General features: G+C 44.5%; 1 protein-coding gene across 11 annotated transcripts in view; it reads right to left on the minus strand.

Moving 5' to 3' along the window:
- LOC135897954 (neprilysin-1-like) overlaps nucleotides 1-20,682 on the minus strand; it is a 752,274-nt gene that overhangs the window by 379,592 nt on the left and 352,000 nt on the right. For all 11 annotated transcript variants that reach the window (XR_010563211.1, XR_010563210.1, XR_010563209.1 and 8 more), the window contains exon 16: nucleotides 19,140-19,342. Coding sequence is in view for 8 of the 11 variants with exons in the window: in XM_065426667.1 (XP_065282739.1) it covers nucleotides 19,140-19,342 (203 nt within the window). In the remaining 3 variants the exon portion in view is untranslated. The remainder of the gene's footprint in view (nucleotides 1-19,139; nucleotides 19,343-20,682) is intronic.

Genomic DNA, 20,682 nt, shown 5'->3' on the forward strand with positions numbered 1-20,682 from the left:
TGGCACGTTTCACAACTAGCGACATAGCGCTTGGTTGTTTCGTGCGTATTGGACCAGTAAAAGCGCTCCTGTGTGAGGTGCAGCGTTTGTACGAAGCCGAAATGGCCCAATGTCACATCGTCATGCATGGCGCGTAGAACGTCGGAGCGTAGACTCTCGGCGACAACAAGCGGAAAACGCGCTCCATCCCTGGAGTAACTAGTTTTGTAGAGCAATTTATCACGGACTCTAAAGCGACCTCTGCCTTTAGAAGTACGGGCGGCGGCAAAAAGCGGATCGAGGGTAACATCGTTCCGTTGTTCTCGCTGAAAGTCTGCCGCGTCAGGGAACGTAGAAGTAACAGCAGCGAGACAGTCGTCAAAATTCTCAGCATCGGGGTAAGTAGTCGCAAGAGAAATCCGAGAGAGGCAGTCTGCGTCAGCGTGACGACGGCCACTCTTGTACCATACGACGAAGTCCTATTCCTGGAGGCGCAGCGCCCAACGTGCGAGGCGACCAGAGGGACCACGCAAACCGACCAGCAAGCATAAAGAATGATAGTCGGTGATAATCTTGAACGGTCTACCGTAAAGATAAGACCGAAACTTTTGTATGTCGAAAACGGCTGCCAGGCATTCCTGTTCCGTAACCGTACAATTGCATTCAGATTTGCTCAGGCAACGGCTGGCATATGCGGCAACACCTTTTGCACCACTGTGACGTTGAACAAGCACCGCTTCTATCCCGCTTCCACTAGCATCAGTGTAAACTTCAGTCGGGTAAGATGGATCGAAGTTACCGAAGAGGGGTGCTGACGTTAGTATATACTTCAGTTGAGAGAATGACGCGTCACACTCTGGTGTCCAATTGAAGGAGGCATTTTGTCGCTAAAAACTTGTCAACGGGTAAACGATGTCGGCAAACCGGGGAACAAAACGACGAAAATACGACCACAGGCCAATGAATGAGCGGAGTTCTCGTGCTGACTGCGGTGGCTTGAAGGAGCTCACTGTTTCAATCTTACGAGGATCGGGTCTGACGGCATCCTTGTCGACTAAGTGCCCCAGGACCAGTGTTTGACGTACGCCGAACCGGCACTTTTTTTCGTTTAGAACCAGTCCAGCTTTCTCAATGGAGTCGAGGACGAGGTTGATGCGTTCATTAGGTTCTTGAATCGTGCACTCAAAGATTACAACACCATTGAAGTAACACATGCATATCTCCCACTTTAGGCCACGTAGTACTGTGTCCATGTATCTTTCAAAGGCGGTAGGACAATCGCAAAGGCCAAAAGGCCTAACATGAAATTCGAATAGGCCATCTGGAGTCACGAAAGCGGTCTTTTTCTTGTCGGCAAGGTCCACAGGTATTTTCAATACCCCGATCGGAAATCAGGTGTTGAGAAGAAAGAAGCAGCATGTAAACAATCAATGTCGTCATCGATTCGCGGTAGTGGATAGACATCCTTCTTCGTCACTGCGTTTAGGTGTCTGTAATCCACGCAGAATCTCCAGGAACCATCTTTTTTTCGAACGAGGATTACTGTGGCTGCCCATGGACTAGACGACTCTTGAACAACACCTTTGTTGATCATCTCGTTGACTTACTCTGCACTTCGCGACTTTGCAACTTTGCGCTCGGACGATGACACTCGGTAGGGCTTCTGGCGGATGGGGTGTGCTGAGCTGGTATCTATTCTGTGACGAGCGCAGGAGGACGTTAAGTGAAGGGGTGCATCTCCATGCATGAAGTCAAATGCAGCCTCATGCCTGGCAAGGACTTGTACCAGTGCTTGCCGTTACGACGTACCGAGAGCCTTGCTGATCATGCCAAGCATTACCTCTTCATAATGGCGATTATTTCAAGGAGAGGAAGCTGTAGAGACGTCCACAGTTAGTGCCGCTATTGAGCTACATGCGGCTTTATCGAAGAGAGTGGTTTTCATACCGCGAGGAAGGACAACCGGCGTGGTGGAACAGTTCAGCGCCCAAAATGTGGAGAGTCCTTTCGTCATGCACACGACAGAGCAGGGCACAAGTATATCTTTTTTACCACAGTTTATGCGGAGAGGCCTAACTACAAGGTCAACACAATCAGCATCAACAGTAGTTGCAAAAAAACGGACGGGCGTCAGGCAGCACGATGGTGCAATCACTTCATCAAGAACACTGGGCGTGTCTGTGTCCCTGTCTGCACCACCCGAGCTTTGTTCGCAATGTGCTGATATAAATAACTTGTTCAATGATATTTCGCCAAAGCCACAGTCCACGGAAGCGCCGCATTGTTCAACAAATCAATACCAAGAATAACATCGTGCGAACAACGAGAAAAAACAAGGAATTTCGACACAGACACTTTCCCAGCCAACAAAACATTCACACCACAAAAACCAAGCGGATGAAGTCACTCGCCGCCTACTCCACGCAAGGTAATACCGTCCTTCCAATAAAACATAACTTTGTGGCCTAGGCGGTTTTCGAAAGCGAGGCTCATCACAGATACAGTCACCCCAGTATCAACTAACGCCATGGTCGGTATTCCGTCAATCGAGACATTCACTTTGTTTTTGAGCATCACAACAGGCAGAGGTATTTCTTGCAAAGACCGTGCGGCGAGCACACCTTCATTAGCCGCGGATGCTAGTTTCCCGATGGCGGTGAGGAAGAACGGTGCCGAGGGGACGGAGAGCGACGGGGACGGTTATTTGGTGGCGTAAAACTCCGCTCAGATGCTGGCGAATCGCTGCGTCTGTTCTCGTGTGAGAAGTAGTCTATTGGAAGCAAATCGGTCGTCCGAAAGTCATATGAAGTCTGGGTTCTGGGTGGCGAGAACATCGGTGGTGTCCTACGTGATTGACGGCCTTGGCGACAATACCGGGATATATGACCTGCGGAACCGCAGTTGTAGCACACGGGAGGGCTGCGGTTCATAGCGTCTTCCTCGAAACGAATGGTAGGCGGCTGCGGGCGGCGAGAAAGTTCGTTGTCATGTGGATAACGTTTCTCTGATGCTTGCTGAAATCCTTTATATCGTTCACAAGTCACGTCGTGATACTAGGGTCAGTGCTGTTCTTGTCTCGGACTGACAGTAATCACAGGGCCTTGGGGGTAAAAACACGGCTGCTCTCGTTGTGGCCGAGCGTCATAAGTAGGGCTTCTGTCGTAGAGACGTGGCCGCTGTCGGGGCGCGAGTTCATAATCCTCAGTGCCCCTTGCCGCAGGATACGGGGAGAAGGATGCCACATTTGGCTCGAAATCTGGTGGTAGGCGGAAGCTACGAGTACCTGGTTGTGTCACTTGCGCGTACAGGCTGAGCTCTTCCCGAACTATTTGTCGGGCCGTTGATGCAAGATCAAGGGGCTGGTTGATGTCCACGCTTGCAACTGTCGTCACATTGGCTAGCTTGCCAAGCTTCAGCGTGACGTGCCTCGTCTTTAGTTGCTCGAAAGTGCGACAGTGCCGAATGATGTCAGCGACGGAAGCCAGGTTGTCTTTTGCGATGAGGAAGTTGTAAACATCCTCGGCAATTTCTTTTAGGATGTGCCGGACTTTGTCTTCCTCGGACATTCCAGGGTCCACCATCCTACACAGTTTTATTACTGCCTCAATGTAGGTCGTGCAGGTTTCGCTTGGCACTTGCGCACATTGCAGTAGCGTCTGTTCTGTCCTTTTCTTTGTCGTCGCAGAGTCGCCGAATCGCTCTTTCATTTCAGAAAGAAATCTTCCCCATGTTGTGAACGTTTCCTCATGATTGTCGAACCACAACAACGCAGTATCCGTTAGAAAGAACACGACGTTCGAAAGCTGAGAAGCGCTGTTCCAGTTGTTGGTGGCACTCATGCGGTGATAATGAATGAGCCATTCCTCGACGTCTTCGTCCGATCCTCCGGCGAAGGGACGCACATCTCTCAATTGCAGAACAGAACTTATTGGCGCAGCAGTTGGAATGGGCCGTTGTTCGTCTGCGTCATGGGACATATTCAACTCCGGTGGATTCGGTGGAAGTCCAGCAAGGCGACGGTTCCGTCGAAGAACTTGTGGTTCAGCCTCCGTCTTCGGGTGTCGATTACCCCGCACCTTCCACCACAACTTTTACGAAGGGTTGCAAAGAAATGGTTTTATTTGCAGGAGATGGACGATGATCGTAGCATGACCATACCGCAACCCGGCCTCTCAAACTTCTCGTTCCCTTCGTCTTCTCTCTTCTTGTCCTCGCCTTTCGTATCATTTACATGTTCCCCTCAACAAACGTCTCTCTGCATGCCTGCAGGCGTTTCCTAAAACATCACTTTTATTTAATATAATGCGGAGTGATTATACAAGGCAGAAGATGTCGAAACAATTTTTTCAGCCGAACAATATTTTTAATGTCGTTATAATAACCGAGGCATATTATCGAGATCATTCGCAAAACACTAGGTCTACCTTGCTGGGCTATGCATGCGTCTAATCACTCTCACCAAAATAGGCGGTAGTCTCTATTAGCTGCAAAAGAACCATTTTCATCTTCTCCTATTCCTGTTTCTACAACAAACTGCGATTACACAATTATTTTACTTCAGTGGGAACAGAGCGTCTTTCATTGTGTGAATCGCCCCATTAACAGAAATATTCCAATTTCTCCATTTTGTGAATAAGTTCTTCTCGTTCGTTCCTCTTAGCAAGTGTGATGTAATACTGCGTGAAGACCTCAACGTTCAATTTGTTTTTGTTTTCAAAGCGAAATCCACTTGACGAAAAGCTTCACTGACATGGTTTCATCAATGTCCCTTTGGAGTAAACTGGACTGCAAAAGAATCAGTTGATGCGATTGTGAATGACGTCACATCGTAGTTTACGTTGTCTGCTATATTTTGCATTCAATTAAGTTATAATTTGCAAACCAAGTTTTGGTGAAGAGTTTAGCCATCCGAAACTGCTTTTTCTTTGGAAGAAATCACTGTATTAGCCGTGGGATGCTTGGAAATTTTAGAGGAAAGCGTTTAGAAATGTACTAGACTCACTTCCTCAAAGTTACTAATCTAGAACAAGCGTACGATTCCTTTATTGCTGCAATTATATCGCATGAATAGTATATTTCATGCAAGGTTGTTCGAAGACCTCTGAGAGCACGTCAGCCAAATATCGCCGGAGAATGTTGGAAAATGACACAGAAGAAAACAACTTGACAATGGTTACGTGCGTAATAGAGGTTTCAATACAATGGTTATAGAAATAACGTGATCGCATTGATTTAAAGAACGTAGAAAAAATACATGCACAAGCTACTTCTTATCAGCAACTTACAGCGCTATCACCTTTGGAATAGAACGTTGGAAATCCTAAAGCACTGGGAAATGGGCTAATGGAAATTCCTAACATTATTGAGCACGAAACCGTGAGAAAATTTCCAGGCATTATTACCTACACTTCCTTCGATTAGTTGAAAGGTGAAATGCTTCCATTCAAACAAAATGTGGCCGACGTCGTCTGTCGGCTGGGTGTCCATAGCCTCGAATGACATTGAAGCATGTCATGCAAGACCTGGGAAATGCAAGTCAAGTAGCACCAATGTGTAGGCCACTAAAAAGCGAGAAAAATACAACCCTCTAGAAAGTGCGAATGTCGTACGGCTCAGAAAAATCGGCTCTTCCCCATCGTCCTCCAATTTCTGACAACTAGCTCTTTTTCGCGGCACAGAATAGCACGTTTAGCGTGGCGAACGCTCTGAAACGGAAGCATGGACTTGTTTGAGTCGAAATGCCGAGATATTTTTAGAAAGTTAGCATAAACTTTATTGTTGGCGCAAGAAACGGGCCTTGACACGATTGCCTGATAGCGTCGGCGGCCAATCTATTTGGAATTTCTTTCCTGTTCTCAAGAGCATTCCATGCCATTATATTGCATTTAGCATGAACTGCCGTGCATTACAACGTCATTAGCTTTTCCTATGTCCCAAGAAAATGTCGTCCTCTCACTCTCTGCGGTTGTGACAGGTGAAAATGTTTTCCCTACAGCAACATGCATCAATATATTTTGCAAGTTTATTCGTGCATATGCAAGCTCACGATCCAGGAAACATTTGTTTTGTTTGTTATGCACTCGTAATCAGGCGTACATGCTGTCAAGTTGCAAGGGTACCTCCTTCTGCGTGTGCAAGGCTGTGCTCCTGAAAACCTATACTGGGTTCAGTAAGAGCGCCACACGTACCATTCCTTGCTTTCCGAAAGAGCAAACGCTGCATGCTCACTTGCTCGATATTTACCAGACACGAAACAAGAATGTGATTGTATCGGGTGACTTTAATTCGCCTTCATTAACTGGAACAATCTGTCTTTTGGATTACCGCATACGAGCGATAAAATTCTTGATGTTATGCTTGCTCTTGGTCTTGACCAAATAGTTACTGAATATACTAGCGCAACATCAATTCTTGACCTGCTGTTCATTAGTGAACGATTTAGAGAAGGAACTGTTACAATTGAAACTGGCATATCTGACCATAAGTTAATTTCTTTTTCCTGGAAGGTTGATAAATCAAAAACACATGTGCTTGATGTCGCTACATTTAAGGAATTCAGTAGAGCTGACGATGTGGCGATTATTGACTATATTGAAGAAAATCTTGGGATTACATGTGATGATGTGGAAAGCTCTTGGCAATGTTTCGATTATGTGCTTAGGCATTGCATTAAAAAATACGTTCCAAACAGAACAATATTCACAAGGCGGAAACATGCATGGATGACTCGTAAAATTATACACATTAAGTGTAAACTTAAGAGACATCGTAAGAAGCAGGGGACGTCAACGTCACTGTTTAAAGAAATCAAACATGAGCCATTATCAAAAGTGAGCTGCGCCAGGACTAAACATATTTCGCACACTTTAGCAGAGTTTCTAAAGACAGATACGCAGAAGTTTTGGCAGCACTTCAGTAAACCCAAAGATGCACTTACTAAAATAAAAATTCGGGACACAATTATCACGGACGCTGCCGAAGTAGCTGAGAATTTCAATCAGTATTTCTACGAGGTTTTTTCAGAATTAGATGAATATGAAATAAAAGCAGTGGCTGCACCAGAGGATAGCATTGAAGCAAGTCGTGAGGGTGTCCTGGCAATGCTCTTGAAGCTGGACACTAAAAAATCCGCTGGACCCGACGGTCTTCCGAATGTATTTTTCAGGCGTTACGCACAACAAATATCAGGTTGCCTCAGAGACATCTTTAAACTCTCGTTAGCCAATGGAAAAATTGCTTCAGATTGGAAAACAGCACATGTGGTTCCCGTATGCAAAAAAGGTGATCGATTGTCAGTTTCAAATTATCGGCCTGTTTCCATAACATGCAGTTGCTGTCACATGTTGGAGCATATTGTAGCCGGTTACCTGCGAAAGTTCCTGAGTGATCAAAATCTTTTGTCCGATAATCAGCACGGGTTTAGGCAGGGGTTTTCTACAGTTACTCCGACTGTTTTGTCTGTACATGAATTTGCGCGGGTGCTTGATTTGTCCGGGCGAACGGACGTTGTTTTCTTTGATTTCAGCAAGGCCTTTGATAAGGTGCCACATGGCAAACTTCTCTATAAGATGAAACGTATGTGTATACCATTTTTGATCATTCGATGGATTCAAGCCTACCTTAGAGACAGACGGCAATGTGTGTAAATTAATAAGACCGCTTCTAGTGTTGTTAACGTTCATTCAGGAGTTCCTCAGGGAAGTGCACTGGGACCATTTTTGTTTTCAATATATGTAAATAATTTAGTTACGGTTGTTCCTGAAGATGTCTTTGTTAAGTTATTCGCAGACGACTGTGTTGTGTTTAAACAAATTTCATCAGATCATGACCTCAGCTCTGTACAAAAAGCAGTTTTGCCATTGAAGAATGGTGTCTGAAATGGGCTATGGAACTTAATAGTGAAGAACCTGTTCCTCTTACGGATAACTAGAAAAAAGTCTCCCAGCTTGCCTCCTTACTTTCTTCGCGGCAACACGATTTTCGAAGTTGAGAAACATAAATATTGAGGTGTAACACATGACAATAGCTTAAAATGGTCGGCTCACATTACTAATATTTTTAAAGGTGCATTACGAAACCTATGGGTTCTACCAAGAAAGCTAAAAACTGCCCCTGCACACATAAAAAAAAATTGGCTTACAAAACTTGTGTGCGGTCTTTACTTGAATATGCTTCAGTAGTGTGGAGCCCATACACGAAAAAAGATATAATGATCCTTGCAAAAAGTCAATAGGAAAGCGGTAAGGTTTATATACGGAAAATGCAAAAGGGAAGACTCTCCCTCGCACTTAGTGATCTCAAATAGCATTCATACACTCGAAACCCGCAGAAAGATTAATAGATTGATATTCTTGTTTAATAGTTTAACAGAAAAAAAATAAGCTCCAGCTTCCCGAGTGCATTAAGCGTCCTGTAGTGAGAAGGACTCGGAGCGTTCATGAGCATTCACTTGCTCCCCTTTGCGCCAAAACTAATAGTTCTAAATACAGTTTTTTCCCCTAGAACAGTGCAAGATTGGAATTCGTAACCGGCGTCTGTTTTTTCCTCACAAAATGTTTCTGACGAATTACATCGTCTACTTACCTTATCATATGTATGTTTCGTATCCCTATGCTGCTAATACTGTATAATTTTATTCTTTTGGTATCTGTGTGCTGCTAATATTGTGTCATTTTATTCTCATGATTTATTCTTTTGATATCCTGTACGCTTCTACTATTGTATCAATTTCATTCTCTTGGTTATGTAACAATGTAAATTCATTTCTGCTTGGGCCAAGCAATGGCCTGCAGTATTCTGAAATAAATAAAATAAATGGTGGGGCAGTTTATCTTTCTCGCCTATTGTGTTAATAATGAGCTCTTCCTCTGTCCAGGTTATTGCGGCATCTAAACAGAACGAATGTATTGCCATTGATTGTACGCAGCGCTGCAGTTTCGCTCACTTGAACCTCCCATACCAGGCCGGAAGAAGCACGACCATCTAGAGTACCTCTTCGCTCGTGTGAGTGTACACTTCGGTATCATTGCATTCACAAAGTTTGGCTTTGTCGCACAAGACAATTCGTGCAAACCCTCCCACCTAAACCACGGTTCTAAAACAACAGGTGGTGTATCTATGATAACTTCGTCGTCCATCTACTGATTACATCGCCTCATTAACACTTTCGTGACCGCACCTATTCCCGTCGACAATATGTTCTCGGTGGTACAAGTTCGAATTTTGCTGCCTCTCCGAGCGCTTAGGACAGCTAGCGCCATCGAACAGGTTAAAGAGAGACTATTTTATCAGGTTCAGATTTGTGTTTCTCTTTTCCACCGTGTAGGGATTTTTAAAGCGCCTGCATGGTCGGGGTGACGAGCGCTCGTTGTTTTCGAGATGGCATTTACGTCGTGCGCATCCGCTCCATGGAAACGGTGAGTTTCGACGGATTCCGACGCATCTGGGCTCGAATTTGTGGATGATCACAGCACCACAAACTCGGAAGACAACTTCGATTCGTCGGACTTCAGTACGGACGACGACAGTGCAGCAAACTGCCGTGGAACATCGACAGGTATCCGCCGGTGAGTTTTGCTTTCTTCTCGGACCATGTTATCGCATCGTAAGGATTTCCGCCGTGCTCTAAGGGTTACACTTTCTATCTGCACGGTGTCAATGTCATTCAGACAGGACCATTTGCCGGCGGCCACGCAGAGAGTGGAGTTTTGTATATGAAGACCGCCGGGAGTGGACCTTGGAATCGCGCTCCGTTGTGCTGCACAGCGGTTCGTAAGAGCCGTCAATTTCTTGTTGTTTTTCGCCGCCGAAATCATCAGGGATATATGCAACAACACAAATAAGTATGCGTGGATGCATATTTTCCAGAAGCCCACGTACAGCGAGAGATAGATCGCGGAAGGAAGTCACTCAAGACGAGATGCTCAAGTTCATCGGACTTCTCGTATACATGGGAATCGTGCGAGTCCCATGCTTGCATTGTTATTGGAGCACATGCAGATTATTCTCCGGGCTTCTTCTGCCTACAGTGATGCCAAGGAAATGGTTCAAGGCGTTGCTTGCCTTCCTGAGGGTGTCTGATCCAGGGAAGACGACCGTCGCATCTTATGACAAGCTTCACCGCATATCCTCTCTGCTTCAGCACATCAACGATTCTTCCACGTTATTTTTCCAACCGCGTCGGAATCTCTCCGTCGGGGAGAAAATGGTGAAATCAAAAGGTCGGTCTGAATTCGCCAGTGCATGAGGGATAAAGTGTTACAAATTAGGGGTTTTGGCAGATTCAGAAACGGGGTACACTGTTCAGTTCAGCGTCTACACGGGAAAGCGCGAAGAGCCTAGCGTGCAAGGTTTGGCATTCGATGTTGTGACGCGGCTGAGCAAAAATTATCTTGATCAGGGTTGCATCATTTCTTTGGCCAATTCCTACACTTCCACATCTTTGTTTTGTTTGTTCATTTACTGGAGCGCAAGACACTTCCATGTGGGATAATGTGGAAAGATCGGCGTGGCTTTCTAAGTGAACTCAAAGGCACACAGTGGGAAATGAAGGCGAAAAGCGAAAAGAGAGGGCAGAGTTCGATGGCTGCGGGAGCAGGATGTTTTGTACTTGCAATGGAAAGACAGGTGGGTTGTGAATATGTCTACCGCGCAGACAGCGAATAAACTCGTCCTTACAAAGCGAAGGAAGAAAGTTGGGAATATGAGGACAGAAGTGTCCGTGAAGAAGCCGGTGCTGATCAAGAAATACAATGTGGGCATGCTTGGAGGGGATAAATCTGACCAGCTCATCGGAACCTACAACATTCATATGAAGTCCGTGCGTTGGTGGAAGACACTGTTTTTCCACTGTATCGATATAGCTGTAGTAAATAGCTTTATGATGTTTGACGAGCATCATCAGCAGCATCCAGAAGTCCCAGAATTATCGCGAACTTTGCACTTCAACCAGTTTGCCTTCAGGTAAGAACTCATTGACCAGCTGCTGGGATATGATGAGCCACATTTTGCGGACCCCCCAGTTGCGCCTGTTGTTCCCTCTCGGAGCGCACCTTAGGTTCAACAGCATCAAATACAAAAAAATGGAAAGATATAGAAAGTGTAAACTGTGCTATGAAGAAAGAAAAGTTGCGCAGAAAACAAGTCTGCGAAACGTGCAGCTAACTTCTGTTTCACTTCATCGAGAAACTGCTTCGCACGGTGGCACGATAGACGACACTAGGTCTAATGTTTTCTTGTGTACCTGAAGAACTTTTGTAGATACAGAGCTAATATTTGCAGGCTGATTTTATATGGCCCTTTTGTTGAAAATGTATGTTTCGATTTTTTTAAATATTTTTTTGTGCTAAGGAGCATTGATGTTTTTATCGATCTTTCTCATTTCTGTTGCAATTTTTTCCTTTTACTTAATTTTTTCGTACTATTATAATAAAAATGTTGTTTGAAATTAATACCGTTGGAAATATAATTTCTTCTTCTACAATTTGGTATCATATACTTCAACATGAATCATTTCCTGTGGCAGGAAAAAAAATAATTGCCAGACTCCCCTAAAACTACCGATTTTCCCGCAGTCACGAAAGTGTTAACTCAATTACATCTGTCTATGAAGCATTAGTACGCAAAGGTCATGTGTGTCTGTATAATCATTGCTACCCCTCGCCAGGTAGAGATGTGCAAGCTTTCTTTTCATTTCTAGACAGCCTCTTAGAATTCACTTAAAGGAAATTGCTTGCAAGGGTAACCAAAATAATGACATGCTTTGGAATTCGCGACTCCTATAAGCGCTCGCTAGCTAGTGGCCGCGCGGAGAAACAAGCGCTCCAGCTTGAGGCTGGAGCGAAAGGAGGTCGCCGCCTGTGCTGAACGCCTCGGCAGTTTTCCAGTCGTCGTGATGCGGACGTGCGCAAAAGCCCGAAAATGAAAAACAGGTACGCAATTGTTGTCCACCATCCTGCGTGTCCTCGCGTCGGAAAGGCAGCAATGTGTGATTTCGTCATTTCCCGAAGGAAGCGGATGACGCGCATTTGAGAGCGACTTAGATAAGAAACATCCACATTGGAAAAAAAATGAGTGAAACTAAGCGTGTTTGTTCAAAACATTTAGCTCTGGAGGACTTGTTTCTTATCGGCGATTAGACAACTCGCTTGTTTTTATTATTTGAAATACCTTGCTGGCGCATCAAATAGCGGAAAGCACCTTATTTAGCCAGAGGCTTTAATAAATTATAGTGGTGCACGTTTAAGCATCATTTGGTTTTGTTCGTGCACACTTTTCTGCCTAAGAATCACTTTTCACGATGCTACGCAGCAGAAATATTCTCGACAATGTTTTTTGACTGCAGGCATGGTAGCAAGAATCATGACTACCTCGGAAGGTCTGAAGATCTTTATGACACATGTTATGCCACGCGGCGACGTATCATTTTCCTAGCCTGCTTTGGTTTAGCGCTGCAAGCAGATGTTATTATCTTTTTCAACATAGTGCCTGACAGGCGAGTTTATTTGCTCGCAAAAAATTTAGAAGCAAACTAGCGCCACTAGTTTGCTTTCCGCCATTGCGCACATAGCTAAATTACATTCATCATCATCATCATCAGCAGCAGCAGCCTGGCTACGCCCACTGCTGGGCAAAGGCCTCTGCCATACTTCTCCAACTACCCCGATCATGTGCCAATTGCGGCCATGTTGTCCCTGCAAAGTTCATCGCATCCGTCCACCTAGCTTTCTGCAAACCCCTCCTACGCTTCCCTTCCCTTTGAATCTACTCCGTAACCCTTAATGACCATCGGTTATCTTCCCTCCTTATTACATGCCCTGACCACGCCCATATCTCTGTCCTGATTTCAACTAAGATGTCATTACCTCGCGTTCGTTCCCTCACCCCAATCTGCTCTCTTCTTTCCCCCCTTAACGTTACACTCACCATTCTTCTTTGCATACCTCGTTGCGTCGTCCTCAATTTAAGTAGCACTCTTTTCGCAAGCCTCCAGCTTTCTGCCCAGTAGGTGAGTACTGGTAAGACCCAGCTGTTATACACTTTTCTCTTGAGGGATAATGACAACCTGCTGTTCATGATCTGAGAATGCCTGCCAATCACATTACAACTAGTTCAATTCGTTTCCATGTGGTGTGTTGGCGGTGATAGTCACCCTTTTGTGAAGTCACCTTTCACAAAAATATAACATCGATAACTTTTGGGAACCTGTTGGAAGAGGCTTACCTTTCACCAATTCACACGTTTTATTGGGGGTTTCAGAATTCCACTGGCCGGCAGGTGTCTGCTTTGTTCCCAAGCTAGGTGTCTACCTCGATTACTGCAAGCGTTAACAAGCACCAGTCATCGCACGTCGACGACCTTACCACACGTATAAGCTTACTAAAGAAATGAGCACCCAGACTCACGAATACATCTCTAATTTGTGTCTATCCCAATTCACACCCACCAGGTAACGCTACAGTCTTAACGTCGTTCTATCAGTGCAGAATGTCCGTATTTAGCATCTGACTGCACGAGAGACCTTCCTGCTCCTATATTGTGAGATGCTCTATGCAATATCCTACAACACGTGTAGCACTGCGGATTTGCCTATGACAGCCAAAACCGTCAGGTATGGTACCTGTACCAATGGAACTACACCGAGCACAAGCACCTGTACCGGAGGGTGAAGCTCGCTTGGCACAAAAACTGCTTGTGAATAATCCTCGGCTCACTTGTTGGGCTCTTTTTCTTTCAACAAATGTGATTGGGCTCTACGGGCTCTATCAAAGTTTGCACACAAAACGGAACAAATTATTTATTTATTTAGTCGCTGAATGCCTTGATATAAACTTAATAGGGTGATTGGCAGCAAGAGTAATTTCGGTTTCAACAAAACACCTCGATTCGATGCCACAAACGATAAAGCAAGGTACCAACCGAAAGAGCCGCCAGGACCCTGGATATTGCAGCCATCTTTGTTCATTTGGACAGTGTTGCCAGTGCAAGTAATGTATTCTGGAGGGGCCAATAGTAACATAAAACTATAAACGAGAAATTGTCAAAGGTTCATTTATGGCATAAAGTGACCTCACCAACTAGGCAAACGGAACACTAGGAGACATTTGTTGACCTAATTACTAGACATTTCAAGATAAAAAGATACGACTGCAAATGCTATTAACTTTTTCATTGACGACCATGTTCCATTTTAGGGATAAATCAAGAAAGTCGTGCTTGCTTCTAACAAACGAAAACAGCCAGTGACATAGAGTTATCCTAACCCTCGTGAAGTTTGATTTTTGCGGATAGGCTAGCAAGCGTTAGCTGCGACGACGTAACCAAGAAAGCCAACCCATCTAAGAATAGGATAGCTTCGTGTCCTAAATTTTAAGGGCTTATTGCAGCTGCTTCTCGGAAAAAACAGCTATTCCTCAGAAAAAAGCGTCTGAACAACGAATTATGGATAACTTCCTTCGGCACGTGAAAAAAAAACGAGATAAAGTTTACAATAACTTTGAAAATACAAGCATGAATCTACTATAAATCTCCAAGGTAGTTGAAAATTATTGCCCCAAGGTGCAGCCTGGTGCAAAGCACAGCTGCACATATTCAGCGCTGTGCCAGGGCGTGGGTGAAACCTGAACGATGCAACCGTGCAAGCTATACCGAATCTCTAAAATGTACACTGGAGTACAGGTACTTCTAATTCAAGCCGGCGGCCATTATACTTATAGCTAAGCCGAGAAGATAGCTCTGCCTGGAGAACCTAAAGCTCATTTCGCTCACGTCTTGCCTCAGTAAAGTGATGGAACGCCTGATCCTATATTGGCTACTGATGCATCTCAAAGTAATCAACGGATGCCGAACACGGTGTTATGTTTTCGACCCGCCTTGTCAACGCAAGACATGCTTCTGCAGCTAAAAAGGAAGTACTCAATGCAGCACTGCAAGCAACTATTGCACAAGACCTAAAGGGGGCCTTTCACAACCTGGGGTACCAAGCCGTACTAGCCAATCTGAGTCACACGAATTGAAGTCGACGAATTTACAACTGCGTGAGGGCTCTCGTCAAAGATTGCCCACCCACACTGGAGCTGCGAAATGTGGTCGCAGCGTGTAGACACACCCAATAGAGGCATAACGAGCAGTGCTGTCCCGAGAGTTTTCGAAGTGACAGCGGTGACACTCCCAGCGCTACTCCAGAAAATACCGTGGATCACGCATGTCTTCTATACAGACGGTGTCATGATATGGGCGGTCGGAGGGTCAATAGGAGAACAAGAGGCATAGCAGAAGGCAGTAGATGTAGTACACGGAGACAAGCATACTGCAATGCGCACCGTAGAAGCCGGAGCGCCTCATAATCGAGAAGTGCTTATAAGGACGACCGCCATCTCTTGCACCAGCCATCGACCTGCGAACAAGTCCTAAAAATATCCCCAAGGTGGACAGATTTGGTATCATCGGTTTACACCTACTAAAGGACGGGGGCGTAGGGTAGGCCATCAAGAAGCTACAACACACGACCTCACAGTTTTTGCGGATGATCCAACGAATTACGAGAATCAAGGAAACCGTACATAACTAAGTGACCTGATAGCGTGGCCTTTTTGCTATGCTAAAATAAGAAACTTTACCAGATTGCGTGTTCTTCGTGTTCGTTATTGTGTGTGTGTGCACACGAATGTTTTTTATGTACGTGCTAGTCATTGTTGATCAGAATCTAGTTCTTTATGAATTGTTTCTGCAAGTTTTATTCATTGCTGCTATACTTTTCATTCGATTTACTATGCATGTTTCATGCATTGTGTTGCAAGCTTGCATACGTATTACATTTTTAATGAAATGTTGCTTTGTGAAAATGTTCGCATTTCATGCACACTTTGCACAACAGCCTGGTCTGGCCGCTTTTCACGACGAACTCATTTTTCTTAATGCCATGTCATTCCTATTTTTGTTGGCAAACATCCGTGTTGCCGACCAAAGGTGGTAGTAGGGATCCATTTTCGTCGACATGTTCTTTTCCATGTGACCTGGTTACATCGGCCTCGGCAGGGAACACTGCTGTGCTCTACGCCAGGAGCTGTGTTGCACGAGATACGGACTCATCTGGAATCCGCCAAAACAAGCTACAGATTATAGTAAACCTTACAAGACCACTTCTAGACCAGCTTTTCGGATAACGTCTTAAAAGCGCCTAGAAGGTATTTGTGATGAACCCTGGCAAAACGACCATGTGTGTCTTTCCAAATCCTAGTTGAAAATCAGCTTTGTGAATTCGCTTTGAAGACCTGTTCTAGATCATCTCAGAAAAATAATTAGGCCGGACATTAGTAAGCATATACGACGTTTTAACAACGAAGTCGTCTTACTCGTGCCTTCTTTCAGCCATTCTATCGCCTCGAATAAAAGCTGTAAAATCGTATGCAACCCACATTGCTCAATTGCTTATTGCTGTTTTTTTTTACCTTCCAACGTCGTTATTTTGCTTAACTTGCTTTCATTTTTTCCGAGTTTTGCATTATTGTGTCACATTTTCTCATGTTATTTAACTACTCTGTCTTCCATTTGCTTTTACATATACCTTGTGATCTCTACATTTTGCATAAGTCACCGTTGTCTTTTTTTCTGGCGCTTCGAGTTCTGAATCACGTTTCTCCACAATTTTCAACTGCTTACTGTTCCTTTTCCTATTGTTTACCTTGTGATCTTGATATTTTGCATAACCCGCATTCATTTTTCCTTTCCTAGCTTTTCCTTGGTGTGTCACATTTCCCCGCACCAGTGAACTGCTTTCTTCGCCATTTTATTTTCTATTCACTTTGGGATCTTGATATTTTACATAGCTCGCGTTCAGTTTTCATTTCCGACCTTTTGGTTGTTCTGTCACATTTTCCCATATTGTTTAACTGCTTTCTCCTCCTTTTAACGTTACAGCGTTAAGGGCCCCCTGTCGCAAGAAATAGGATGTCGGTGTCGGGCGTCGCTTCGCGACAAATTATTCCGAACCACATCCACGCATGTAATTCGAGTGATGCAGAGGCCTTACTGAACTAATTGAATTCCTAAGGGTAACGTGCGTCAGAAAAATTGTAAAACACAATCTAAACGCAATATACAGTGAGGATAGCGCGGGATTGTAATTTGAGTATGCGAGAAAACATAATTCTGTTAAGCGGAAACTCACACTAACCCCCTTTACCAACAATTCTACCATTCATAGGTCAGCCATGGCCTCCAAAGTTTGCGCGCGCCAATCTAGGAAGCCATGGAGCGGTGAGCCCGTTTTTTTGCAACACCTCCAGATGGCTCGCGCCTCTGCCGCATGCGATGGCAACTCATCGTGGATTTTTTGTTCTATTTTTCATTTACATTCTTTTTGTTTTTAACATAAATAGCACATAAGGCAATCCAATTACAAGGGCTTGGAGGTGCAACCCACCACTCCGTTACAAAGGGGACACTCATAGCATCCATCCATCCTTCCATCCATCCATCCATCCATCCATCCATCCATCCATCCATCCATCCATCCATCCATCCATCCATCCATCCATCCATCCATCCTTCGCATGCCGTTTCTACCGGAAAGCTCACCTTCGTGCAAACTGTTCGGCGCCAACGTTTCCTGGTAACATTTCCTGGTAAACATTACGGTTACATAAGATGCTGTTGCCGACGGAAAGCGTAAGAATCAGTCAAGGATGTTTGAATGCTATCGCGTCCCCCTCAAAGGCGAAGCTTAAGCGTCTTCCCAGTCTTTTATTTAATTAACCTTGAGAACTTGGTATCTTGTATAAGTCGGTTTTAATGTCTTTTTCCGAGCTTTGGGTTCCTGATTCACGTTTTCCCACATTGTTCCACTACTTTATTCTGCATTTTATTTTGTATTTACCGTTCAATCTCTTTATTTTGGTTAAAACACTTTAATTTTTTTCCGAGTGTTGCGTTCTTGTGTCACATTTTCGCACATTGCTCAAGTGCTTCTTTATTTTCCTAGTTAGATTGTTATCTCGATATGTTCTAAAACTCACTTTAATTTTTCTTCTTCGAGCTTTCTGTTTTTTTTTTTTTGCTTTTCTCACATTGTTAAACCGCTTTCTTCTGCCTTTTGTGTTATATTTACCTTGTGGTCCCGTTATTTTGCACGTCTCGGTTTCATTTTTTTTTTCGTATATGTCGTGGTTGTGTTACACTTTCTCACGTTATTCACCTGCTTTCTCCTCCTTCTGCTTTTGCGTTTGTCTTGGAATGTCCATATTTTGCAGGAGGTGCTATCGTTACTTTTTCCGTGCTTTGGGTTCTTCAGTCACGTTTTCCCCCTTTGTTCAACTACTTTGTTCTCCTTTATTTTTTGTATTTTCCTCTGACTGTCAATATATCTCAGAACTGACTTTTATAGTTGTGTTCCAAGCTTTGCGTTGTATGTGTAACATTTCCCCGCATTGTTCAGGTGCCTTCTCCTCCTTTCTGTTTGTATTTGCCTTGTGAAATGGATGTTGTGCATAGGTCACTGAAACGGCCTTTACGGAGGCTTGGCCTCTTTTGTTTTGTATTCCCGCTTTGTTAAACTGCTTTCCTTGCCTTTTTCTTTTGTATTAACCTTGAAATCCCAATATTTTTCATACCTCGCTGTCATTGTTCTTCTAAGGGATTTGTCTTGTGTCACATTTTCGCACAATGTCTAACTGCCGTTCACCTGCATTCTTATATGTATGTACCTTGCGCTTTCCCTAATGGACTCTCTTTATTATTGTATTTGCATCCAGTGTTATATACCCGTATATATATATATATATATATATATATATAAATATACATATATGTATGTATGTATGTGTGTATGTATATACCCATGCATTGGTTTGTTGATGTGACCCACCACTCCGACCTTAGACTTGACTTCTTCGGAGGCATGGTAACTAATCGCTTAGGTGATCGACTGACTCATTTATTATTTAGCTCCGACTTTCACGTTTGCCGCTCCGAGTTCGCTTCAAATGACGCTATTCAGACGCCAGTAGTGTGCCTGTGACATTCTGGTATACCGTTGCTTGTAATAGGCTACCTGAAGTTCTCAGCGTACACCATGTACAGCTAACGCAGAACCTTTCATGCAGGTTTGGTCACACGAATGAAGCGCGGCTGCTTGTCTACGTTCTTGCACAAAGGTTACTCACATAGATGATGTGCTTCTGGTTCTCCGTCTGGTCGACGCCCACACGCACGGACACAATTGCGTTGAGTCCCACCTCTCGTATGAAGTGGCCGAGGGTGGTGATTACGTCGTCCGCGACACGGCCTTGCACCATTGGCCAGCGAGGAATGTTGTGCTTCTGAAGAAGGTCGATGAGGGGCTTGACTCCCTTCGTGTTGCGCATTTCTGCCAAGTAAACAGACCTATAGTCATATTACGCCGCTCGACAAGCGAACGTTTTCATTAAAGTTTGGCGTTTTACAGATTTTGTCTAGCTGGGGAAAAACAAAGTTTGGTTATACTAACCGTTATGCCACTGTAATAATCGTTTCGACAACATGACTTTTGAATCTTACTGAACCTGCCGAGATACAGCAGCCAGTAAGTTAAGCTGGTCATGCTAGAAATGATAGTTACTCGGTGGCAGCAATTATCCAGCGGTTGCCCGCCGGAATAATAGCAATGCGTCTATACAAGCCATTACCAACGCGATCGAATGGGCGCCTCGGAAATTGCAACTGCTGTAACGGAGCTGGGGAACGCACGTTTGATTCTTGTGGCGCTGGTAAGCGAGGCATGAAAGAACGTACCAGCGGATGAGGCGCTTGATTTTGCGCTAACAGTAGCGGAGGAGGCGTGTGCACGCGTTGAACACTCAGGCATGTGCGCACAGAAGCCGGCGTGGAAAGAAGCGCATATGCCTGAACGCAGAGGGCGGGATATAACCAAGAGTTATTTGCGTCCTCAGCAGATATACTTACGACTCTATAGCAAGTATCATTCAGTGAGCAGAGTCTGTTCTGCTTCACAATTATAGCAATGAGAACAAGCTTACTTTTTGAGTTGGGATCTTTGGAAACTGAATGTTACGATTTTAGAAGATGACGTTTTGCAAACTGACGTTAAGGACAAAAATTCAGAAACTACTGGAAGCAGAACCAGAAAGATCAGTAGAAACGTGGGAAAACTTTAAAGAGGAATGAAAGATCCCTGCCATCGGAAGAATTTTTATCTTGCGGCGCAACGAAAGAATGAAAGAAAAGGACCTACAGCGTGACTGAAATTTCGCTCTGAGCTTAGAATCTGAGCAGCCAGGCAAGTATACGGCTCAGATTAAAGAGCTAAAAATGAATTAGAAGTAATCGCCCACGAAAAGTACATGGGTGACGTTGTACGCGCACGCGCTGAGAGTGTGCTATGTGGCCAAACACCAAGGGAACGATCCATCTCAGATTAAAAGAGATACGCAATGAAAAACGAAATTAGGCAGATAAGATATGGGACGGAGCCACCAGCGACGCTCATTGATTTCAACAGGCTTTTAATATGAACTCAACAATTTACTGTGAGCTACTGGGACGGCAAGCAAAGGTGGATCAAAGATTTGAAGGTGAATTCCTTAGACTTATGCTGAAGTTAGAGCAGGAAACCACTGATGCGCTTGAAGCGCCTATTACGTAGTGGGAGACAGAGCGATCGGTGAACTCGGAATGCAGAAGGCGCCTGGGCCAGATGGAATAAGAGCG

This window comes from Dermacentor albipictus, chromosome 2 (genome assembly GCF_038994185.2).
Source record: "Dermacentor albipictus isolate Rhodes 1998 colony chromosome 2, USDA_Dalb.pri_finalv2, whole genome shotgun sequence".
Lineage (NCBI taxonomy): Eukaryota > Metazoa > Arthropoda > Arachnida > Ixodida > Ixodidae > Dermacentor > Dermacentor albipictus.